This window comes from Episyrphus balteatus, chromosome 3, assembly GCF_945859705.1.
Source record: "Episyrphus balteatus chromosome 3, idEpiBalt1.1, whole genome shotgun sequence".
Lineage (NCBI taxonomy): Eukaryota > Metazoa > Arthropoda > Insecta > Diptera > Syrphidae > Episyrphus > Episyrphus balteatus.
In genome coordinates this window covers 29420723-29432128 of record NC_079136.1, presented here as the reverse complement: position 1 = coordinate 29432128, position 11406 = coordinate 29420723, and the positions used below count along the sequence as shown (strand labels likewise).

At 31.7% G+C, this 11406-nt stretch overlaps 1 protein-coding gene across 1 annotated transcript; it reads left to right on the top strand.

Annotated features, from left to right (window-relative positions):
- The first annotated feature begins 1299 nt into the window (after positions 1 to 1299).
- On the top strand, positions 1300 to 2523 carry LOC129917235 (basic proline-rich protein-like). Its single transcript, XM_055997654.1, has 2 exons — positions 1300 to 1597; positions 1660 to 2523. The coding sequence occupies exons 1-2, from the start codon at positions 1591 to 1593 to the stop codon at positions 2415 to 2417; spliced, it is 765 nt and encodes a 254-aa protein (XP_055853629.1). The 5' UTR covers positions 1300 to 1590; the 3' UTR covers positions 2418 to 2523.
- The last annotated feature ends 8883 nt before the right edge of the window (positions 2524 to 11406 follow it).

Sequence of the window (11406 nt, the reverse complement as noted above, 5' to 3'; positions counted from 1 at the left end):
TGCAGTTCAAAGCACTTTTATGTTAGTCTACTTGTAGATTTTAAAAGCTGGATCTAAATTTAAAAAAAATTGATATTGGGGAAGAGCCGACATTTAGAGCAAAATTTTGTTAAATGAATTTTGTTATTTGACTTTTTTGAGAAAAATAAAAATGCAGTTTTATTGCCACTGCTTTAAATATTACGTATACAAAGTTAAAAAAAAAATAACAAAATCGTTAGAGCCGTTTTCGAGAAATTCGTAATATCGTATTTTTTTGTATGGGAGGTATACGTTCTAAACGAGATATAAAAAAAAAACAAAAAAAAACCAACTTTCAGAATTACATAAAAATCATCTGTACCAAATTTGAAGAAAATCCGTTCACCCGTTTAGGCTGTGGAAATGTGTACAGATGGACGCACAGACGCACAGACGCACAGACGCACAGACGCACAGACGCACGGACGGAATTGCGGGACCCACTTTTTCGGAATTCTCCATCATCCTAATGTTGGTTTTGATTAAAACCTCAATTTTTTTTTTCGACACGAAACCAATACTTGCCCTATAGAGCAAGTAAAAAAAGAAAAATTTAGGTCAAGGTCTGAGAGAAACTTTTATTTTGTATTTTTTTATGTTTCGGTCCACAAGTGAGATTTATCGCTGAGAGAAAAAAATAAATCTCAACTGCAAATTTATCAAATCACAGTTGAAAGGATATTTACATCTTTAAATTTTATTTTAAGTGAAAAGAAATATAATGTTGGGTCAAAGAACTTTGAGAGTCTATTATTAGTTGAACTCAATACATATAAACTAAGAAAAAACATATGTAGTTTTTACATTTATTTCTGCAAAATAATAACATTTTTGACGTATTCGACATTTTCCTTGCATTAACCATTTTTGATTTATTTTCAACGAAAACAGTTAAAGGTTGACCTTTCCATTTATTTTTTTAGTAAAAATCTCAACCATTGAGAGATATTTAAAAAAATAAAAAGTAGGTAAATCTCAACCTTTATTTTTTGTTTTTAAAAATAAATCTAAAACCTTAACCGAAACCTATTTAAAGTAATGTGGTAACTCTCAGAGAGAAAACCAATTGAAAATAAAGGTTGACTGTTATTTCTGATCTCTGAAAAAATCAAAAAGAAAAAAAAAATCGTCTAAAGTTTTCTGTACCCGTCCTAACAACCAAGAGTGTGGCTTGTTCTATCAATGTCAAACATTTAATTTTGGAACTTTCATTGATAATAAAATTGTTAAATGTTACTACATCCTGAAAAATGCAAGTTCAACATCAATTTATTGTTTTTTTTTTAACAAAAACAACAGTAAAAGTTAGCGCCCAAGTTCAAGTTCTTGTTTTTACTTAACCATTGGCTCGTTATCACTTAACTCATAGGTATAGTGTGGTTAGATGATAAAATCTAGTAATTTTTTTTTTTATCAAATCTATTGTTGGCTATGATATCTTGCCAAATTTATTTTCTGCTATATAAATTGATAATGGTTGTCTTTTTGGGTTAGTTTTTGATAAATTCTCTTGCTTTCGGTTGAGGACTAAATTACTGGCAATCCCGAATAGAATCGAAAAGTCTCAACATGAAAGGTAAATACCTAAAAGTGCCTTTCTTATATTTTGCGGATAATTAATTTTATTTCTTTTTCAAGTTGTATTAGCCGTTTTGTCGCTGATCCTTATTGTGTCGTGTTCAGCACAAGAGTACGAATTAAAATGCACTGAAAAAGAAAAGGATATATTGTGGCCTATTTACGCGAACAATAAAAAGTATTTGCAATGTGCTGGCATTGGCAAGGCTGTGGAAATGAAGTGTAACGCCGGAACACTGTTCTGCTTTGTCTATCAGGAATGTGTACAACCCGATGATTATATTCCACCACCAACAGCAGATAGTTTGCCACTTGATAATGACGGCACAGCACCAGGTCCGGGTCCAAGTCCAGGACCAAGTCCAGGACCAACACCAGCTCCAACCCCTACACCATCAACCAAACCACCATTTACTTTGCCAACACCTCAACATCCTCCGGCAAAACCACCAACTACTCCACCAACCCCAGCTCCACCAACTCCAGCGCCACCAACTCCAGCGCCACCAACTCCAGCTCCACCAACACCAGCTCCCCCAACTCCCAGCCCACCAACTGCTTCTCCACCTACCCCACCAGGTCCTCCAACTGGCGGTCCCCCAACTGGCGGTCCTCCAACTGCTCGTCCTCCTCCAACTGGTGGTCCTCCAACTGGTGGTCCTCCAACACCAGCACGCCCAACAGCAGGTCCTGGAGTACCAGGACCCCCATCGCCCCCAGCAACAGGAGTTCCAATGCCAAACACTCCTGCTCCCACACCACCTGTCGTTGATAACACCCCACCAAGCGTTGGAGTGACACTTCCAAGCAATTCTTAAATTGAGAGGCATCGTTGAAATTATGGTTCCCATATGGTTAAAAAAATATTCATTCCGTGATATATAAAATAAAATTGAAAAATTGTTCACACACACCGCTATTAATTTAATTCATAATTCTAACAAAATCTTAGATATACAAATTGATTAACTTCCACTTCCTACTGATAATATAGTAAATTATTAAAAAACTAAAAGAAAAAAATATCTCAAAATCATAGAATTTTTTACTGAAACAGATAAAGTCGGAAATTTCTCTTGACAACCCAAAAAGTGCAACTAATTCTTTTTATTTTTTGTTAACTTTAAAGATAGGAGATGAAAAATTATCAAAGTGCAGGCAGACTTCAAATGTGATTGATAGCCTTTTTTTGTAGAAGTAAATTATTTTTCATTTTTATTTTGGGCATTTTAATTGATGAATCGGTCTTTATTTATTTAAATTATTAAAATATTTTATCACAATGATGGTAACTTGTATTTAAAAAAATTGTGAGTAAGATGTATATATACATATTTGTTGAGTTATAAAAAATGATATCAAACTTCTATTGGTTGGTTGTATTAGTGATGAAGAAGGCTACAAAAAACAAATTCCTGTCAAATTTCAGGATATGTCTGATTTTATTAGCTGAATCCTACAGGCAGATCACTAGAACAATTCGGTGAGTTATGATCCCATTGACATCGAGATCGTAACAAGAGCGTATAAAGATAACTTAAATTTTGCTCCAATCGGCTTAGATTATGCATTAAGTGATTTATTTAAAAAAATAATAAAAGAAATGCAAATAAAAAAAACAAATAATTGCAAATAACCAAAAAAAGGGGGTTTCTGGGAAGAAAGTACATACATATCTTCCAGTTTTTAAATTTCTAGCAGGCCATTTAATAATAATTCAAAAGTTTGTACAAAATCAACTAAGCTATGATTACACGGTCAACGAAATCGGTCAACGCGTTGACTCTCTGACGTCAAGAAAAAATCCATATTCTCTCTGTCATCTCACCGTCAACCTTCACAGTGTCAATACATAAAACATTGACTATCACACTATTGACACTATTGCGTCAATGTTGTCCTTAATTACGTGGACCCGCAGGTGTGTCAACGTGACGTTTACTTAGCAGTGTCAACGCGTTGACTCACAAAACTTTGTTGATCACACGGTTTGACACAAAGCAAAAATTTAAATTTTCCAAAAATATTTTGTAAACAAAAAAAGCGGAGAAAATGAGATTTGAAAAAAGCTCTCATAGAAAAATTAAACGAACATTTGTTTGACATGGTTGCATTCAAATGTAAATATTTCGAGATATAAGTGCACTTTTAAGATAAAAATCTTAAATGAATTCTGATAGGATTGTTGAACGAATATAAATGTAAAATTACTAAAGTTTTGTCGAAAAATTAGAAAAAAAAATAAAAAAGTTTCGACATTTGATTTTTTAAGAAATCAAAAAAAAAATCAATATGGCCACCTTCAAACGCTTATAGCATAGGAACGCTGCACCCAATATTAATGGTTATGGTCTAAAATGTAGCTAAGAATATACAAATGGTTTTGGTTTTTTGTAAAAAAAAATTTTTGCATCCAACATGGATGCCATGGCCATACCGAAAAGTTTTTTTGTAAAAAAAAAAAAAACAAAAAGGTGAAATGATGAAATGATGGCATGAGAACCCCCTCCCTCTTAAACGGTACCTCATTCAAAAAATCGCCCTACAGAAAATGTTCCCAATCCAACTTTCATGCGATGACACCCAGTCCTGAAAGCCTGTCAACGCGTCCCAATGGCATTGACAGAGAGATTACACGGTCATCGAAAATAGTCAATGCGTTGACCCAAAAATGTGTGTCAACGCGAGTGTCATCGTACCCGTCAACGCAATGGCAACAGTTTTCGTTGACTATCACACGACAACGTGACACTTTATTAGCTTTACAAAAAATTATAGTTCAGTGGTGTACGTGTTTTTTCTTTTATTTTTAATAATTTTTTTCACCCGGCTAATCGGGAGGTAAAAAGGTAAGCCCTTAAGTGGGTTTTACTGTACCAAGAAAATAAAAAGTTATCCTTCCAAATAACTTTTTAGTCATTTAGTATCTATTTAATGTGAATGGGCCTTAATATTTTGGCCAGGTTTTAGACCAAAATGCAGCACAAAACAATTTATATAGTTTTTTTTTTTTTTTTCAATACAAAAATTAAATTTTTGAACAAAAACAATTATTTTTTTGGTTGAAAAATTAAATTTTCGAAAACTGGATGTTGAATGTTTTTGAAATTTTGTTTTTAAGTGTTGATCAATAATTGTTACAAAATTGCATACCAAGGAATCGGGAATCATCATACCAAAATCCTTGAGAAAAGTATAGGTAGTTTTATTTAAAGGTGGATTTCTTTGGAGACCAGTGTTATTAAGAAAAGAACCCAACTTCTTACTTAAAGTAGCCATTTCTATTTACGTAATATAATAATATAATACAAAAAATGGTAGATATTCAAACCAATAGCCCACCATGCCTTTAAGATTCTTTAGAATCCAATTCAAATCAGTTTAATAAGTAATAACAGTTAAAGCTTCTAAGAAAAATGTTTCTTTTTGTTCGGATAGATTAATTGATGTTTAAAAAAAACCATCTCTAAATTGAATTTACATAAAATCATATAAACGAGTAACTTACCCAATTATCCTCATCCTCGCATTTTTTCTGAAGGTACTGATGTAATCTGGGACCCAGTCCGGTGGGTGAAGTAAATTGTTTGATAATAGCTTTGGTACGTTCAAGTTGAACAGGAGTAACAATTGGTTCTATGGCCCGGACGTAATCGGTCATGGTCTGTTCCAGCGGTGGGACTGGTACTTTTGGTAGTGTCTGTAAAACAAAAACAAAAACACAATTTATTAATTTATAAATAGAATAAATAAAAGTTTAATAAATTTTTACCTTGTCACTCGATTTATTTTGCTCAGTTATTGCCATAACAACAAAAGCTTCAAGACTAATAAAAAAAAACTTGCCAGACTTTTTGTCTGTTATGATTTCAATGATGAGAGAAATAAAACTCTTTTGAAATGTTTCTAAGACTCAAGTGGTGATGATTTTTTGATTCCATTTGTTTCTATGACTCAGTTCAGTTATTAATTTCAATTTTTTTAAATTTAGAAATATGCATTGCTATGCATCGTTTAATGAATTTTATGGGGGTTAGGGATACTTAAGCTTCGTAAATTAAATTTTGAATTGTTAAAAAACCATAAAAATTAAGTCGAAAATTAATTGCGAATGAATTGAGTCATTAATAGAATGTTTTTATCATAAGCAGACGACCGACGACAAAAATCGAATAAAAGTATGTTTTTAAATAAAATACACTAGTAATACAGTACGTATTTGCTAACAAGTAAAATGTAAGAGTTTCAAATAGGAGACAATCTGTAATCGGTTTGAGATAGACCCAATAAGTATTTTCAAAATCTTGTCTGTGAATATCTCAACAGAATTTGTTTATTCTCAAACAATTATAATTTTTTTTTTAAGTTTAAAAATTACTGTCAAATGCTTTGATTCTGTTAAAAAAATATCCTAATGTAAGGGCCTATAATAGAAAAGGGTTTACAAAATTTAAGTGATGAAGTAAAATGTTCTAATATTAAACCGGATAACAAAAAACCATTTAAAGTACAACTTAAAATTGAAGACCTTTCCGAAAAAATGTTAAATAAATTATTTTTCGCTTTTATAATTTCTGTCAAACAATCTGTTGTATCATTCCTCTCAGTCGAAACCAATCTTGTTTATTTCAAATTATTTTCTACTTTGATTCTATGGTAACCAATCTTCTCCCTTGTCGTTAGAATAAAATAAAAATAAAAAAAAATTGAAAAAAACAACATAAAAGAACTCATTGCACTTGAACAACTTGAGCTCTACACTTGAACATGAACTTCTTGGGTCGATTGAGCAGGGTTATTCGTTTGTCAAAGGACAATTATCTTTACGAAATTGGATATCCTGAATGGGTTTGTACATTTTTACGACGAGGGATGCTTTCTTGCTTGCTTGCTGACGACAATGCCGGGATTCACCTTTTTCTTGAACTCAAGAACCCTTTGTTTTTGTTTTTTTTTTTCATTCTCTTATAATAAATTTCAAAACCCACCAAACAACAAATAATATTCCATCCCCATAGTAATGCTTATTAGTCTGGAATGTTTTCTAAAACCAACAAAAGCAACGTTCAGCTTCCAATTCAAAACACTTGTCATACACAAAAATGAAATTCTCTAATTCAAAACCGAAACAATGACAATTTAAGTGCTAAGGAAAAAAATATAAATAATTTATGCATGACTTTCTATTGCGTTGTGTGCATAAAAATTTAACTATATTCAAAGGCTTTGAATATATTTTGTAGAAGGTGGAAAATAGAAAAATCCAGGGGTTGTTTAAGGCCCACTATACTGCAGGAAAGTGTGTAAAATGCCGGTGATATTTTTGTACTGTCACAACCAACTAACACCCCTTTACACATTTTATAACCTGGAAAACACCCCACTAGTATATATAAAATATTGCATTGTTTGTACATTGTACCTTTGTTGCCTCGATTCGATTTTGTGTACTTATTCGTATTTGTATTCCTACAAACTTAAAAAGGGAAATTTAAAAAAAAAGAGAATTTTGAATTCTTATGCAGATTAAAACACCCCTGAGGTGAATTTGTGATATTTTTCGGCAAAGGGATTATCTTTTCATGGTTCGTTTTGAAAAAGTCTTTCTGTTGTCATAGAGCAAAGCCGACGACGACGAGCCGACCCCATTAAAGCTAAATTTTGAATTATTATAAATCTTTGTATATTCTCAATGGTATATAAAGAAGATACGACGATATTGAAAGTTTGTACTGTAAATATTATTTGAAATGTCATTGTGTTGTGAAAAAGGATATTCTTGTCGCAGAATATTATAAAATATTCTGTTTAAATTAATATTTATGGTTTGTTGAATTCTCTCCGACTGTCAAGGGAACTTCGACAGGTGAAGAAATTATTTATTTCCATCACACCATGAATAATGTCGAAGAATGGGTTGGGGGAGAAATGTATATTGTATAATGATTTTGTATTTTGTAGATTTAATTTTTGGTTTTACATATTTACAGGGTGGTTTTGGAATAATATAAGAAATAAACATTAAACTTGGTAAACTATTCAAATAAAATCTTGCTTTTTACATAAGTTTATTTAAGGCTTTTCAATATCGTACATAGGTGGAGAATATCAGAATCTTAATTTTAAGGATAGGTAAGGTATACCGTTATACATGAAGATCATCTCCTTAGACGAGGTAACTAAGCTTGCTACCTCCTTTACAACAAGATTAAAGAAACACGGAAGAACACAGCTTGATGTCAGTGGTGCTTTTGTGAGCATTGAAGCCGAAGTGCGGCAAAAATGGATTTAAGTCATGCGCGTATCCAGGATTTCGTTTCGGAGGGGGCTTGGATTAAAATCTGAAGCGAAATTTTTCAAACAAAAGTAATTACGTTACCTATTAAGGTCTTTATTCTGGGTCTCCCCAGCCCATCATGGGACAACTCATCATGGACAATCATAAGACCACTCATCATGTCTAACTTATCATGACGGAACCTCAAATAAAAGAAAAAAGATCAAACAACCACCCACAAGAGTCCCTTCTTGAAAGTCTCCTCCTCTTTTTTAGAATGATCTCAAAATGCCCAAATCAATGCCCACTGATTTTAATAGTTTTCTTATGGTCCCTATGCATTGCGACTTGGATGCGAATATCTTCTAAACGGTTAAAGCAACCAATTTGATGCCAAGGACTTTTTTGTAGAACATTTAAGCCCTTACAACAATCCATCTTATTAATAATGACTTTTTAGTGAAGTAGAAAATTTTGAAAAGTAAAAAAAGTTTTTATATTTTTGTTTAACTTTGACCTCGAATATCTTTCAAATGGTTAGATTAATAAAAAAAGTTAAAAAGACCTTTTTCGTGGAGCAATCTGTTTTCTACAATAATATGTCATGCGCGTTTGATTATTATAATTTTTCAATTTGTTACAAAATTAAGAACAAAAAAACGAATTTTTAAAGATTTTCTCGATTTTTGGACCTCTAATATCTACTAAACGGTTAGATAATTCAAAAAAGTGTATTCAACCTTTTTTGTAGAGCGTTCAATTTTCTACAAGAATATGTAAAAAAAATTGGCTACAAATTTTTTTTTGGTAGAAGCTTGATGTAAAAATTAAGATAAAGAGCTCATATTTGGTGAGTATATTTTAGAGGTGTCTAGCAATCGAGTTTTTGAGGTACCAAATCAAAAAAACGAATTTCCATTTTTTTGACCCACCCAAATCCATATATTTGTGAAACAGCATAGTGTCGGTGTACCCTTTCATTTCTTATCCTTAGGAAAATAACTGTTTGTTTTTTACCAAAACCCACTGCTTCCAAACAAAATAAATTGTGTGGCAATTGTGTTAAGCTTTTTGTGTGTTTCACTAAGCGTTTTGCATACAAATTTATCTTCCTTTATACAAATTTCTATTCTTCCTTTTTGTCTTAGACAAACCACAAACTAAAAAGAAAAAACAGGGAAGCTAATCCCGTTTGATATAATTAGTAATGCAAATAGCAAATAATTCAAACAAACAAACCAACAAAATACCAATCGTTTGCTTCCAAAAAAAAAAAAACAAACAATCGAATTCCAACATAATAATAAAACACAACAGAAGTTAACAAAAATGTAATGAACAATATTGTGAGTGAACAGCAGCGCAAGGACAACCACAATCCAAAAAAAACAGCCTTCAATATTCTTCCTGTTGACGCTTTGTTTAAACAATTGTTTGTCCAGAGTAAACAAAAGTCCCTTAGATATATATAGAAGAAAAAGGCATCTCAATTAGTTCGTGTTGTACGTAGGAGGAAGCAATTCTTACATTCGCATCCTGGTAGTCTTTCCTTCATCCTTCCTTCTGAAAATGTGATGCTCTGAGTCAAATTTCGAAACTTCGATGTGGGGTGACATTTCAATGTCGAAATCGGAAGGCCATACAATACACAGAGTAAAAGTACCTGTAATTCCAATCTCTAACTTTGTAGAAAAGATTGAAATTCTCTGCTAAAGTCAGTTTGCCCATATATAGAAAGTGTTTGTGTGTAGGTAAGGAATGTGAAGTGAATGCGAGACTTTTGTGTACGTGAGGGAAAATAACTTTTTGTATCGTGCCCTAAGGGAATTCTTGTCCAAAATGGAATTCCATTCATCTTTTATACCAGTTTTTCCTAACAAAAAAAAAAAAAATAGAAGAAAAAAAAAATTATACGCATTTGTTGGTTATTCGTATAAGCTTGTTGAAACGTTAGCAGGTAGTTTTTTCTACTAGAGGGGGGAATTTCATTCAGAATAGACTAGAGTTTGAACCCCCTCTTTCTCATCTACCTTAACCGGCAAGGCAATTGCCATTATTGTGTTAGTGTCAAACATTTGCATTTTAAGGAAACACATTTTCCACAGATCTATACAACAGAGGATTGAGCTAGTCTTTTGGGAATAATATATATAACTGCGTACGTTATACGTGCACAGAAAAAGTTGTATAGTAACTTTTTTGGGGAGTTCTTTCATCAAAACTTGGGCAAAACAAGTTAGTGTTGGTATATTAAACTTTAAGTTGTTTTTTTTTTTGCATCAAATTGAAGGAAGAAAAAATGAAGAAGAAGAATGTTACCCACTTGGGAAGTGCGAAAATAAAATTTTCCAAACTTAGTCAGGGAATATGAGTTTGTAATTTTTTTTTTTTCAAGTTTCTATGAAGATGAATAAGGACTTGATTATAATTTATTTTTTCGAAGAATGAAAATTGTAAAGGTGGGACAACTAGAAGTCCTTATGGAGAATATAAATATAAAATTTATATTTTAATAAACTAACTTTGTGATTTTTTTGGAAAAAAGTCAATTTTTTTAAGTTAACGTAAACTATTTTGAAAAATTACTTTATAAAGTCGTTTTCGACAGGATCTAATATATTAAAATATTTTGAAGTGAGAGAATGACAGGACTTCTCAAGTGGCTTACCAATGTTTTAATAAAAATGTTAAAATAAATATTAATTTTTTGACGTGATAAGGTCTTATAAATCGATGAACCATGGCTACATTCACGAAAAAGCGACGCCATTTTCTCCGTCCACGCCTGAGGTATTTAGGAGTGTGGTATAAATTTTCTCTTAATAAAGCTTTTAAAGGTTATAACTTAAAGATGAATAATAATAAAGAATTATTTAAAATTTAATCATTAAATACGGTAAATATGGGTAAAACGAAATTGCAAAAATGTGGCTATTTTCTAGATAAATTTATTGTAAGGTTGACAGGGGTATAAAAAAAAATTCTAAAAAAATATTTTTAAAACAAAAATATGAGGTAGACCTTAGACAAAGTGGTTATTATGCAGGTAGGGGACATTTTTTTTTACAGAAATCCAATGGAAAGCTAATGAAAAAATAGGCGTTTCACTCAATTGTAATCAATTTCGTATTTACAATTTTGAGATTACGGTAAAATTATGTTCTTTTTTTAATACGTTATATCTTTTGACCTAGAGCACATACAAAATTGATTTAACTTTATTTCGCATTATAGATAATATAATCTTTCATTTGATATATCAGACATAACGGTACATGTATCAAAAAACTTTCAAATTACCACAAAATATCTGTGGAGATCTTTTGGTGATGAACTGATGGCTAACCACCAGTGTTGGAAGTATCGTAATCTCAGATTGAAATTTCGACATGGTTGGCTTTCAAAAATTTTAACTTTTTTTGTAGATTTCGTACAGAAATGAATAAGTCATATTATAAAAGCTGAAATAATTAGCTTTCAGATGATATAAAATTTACTATACCTATGTTGTTGTATAAAAAAAAAACAGA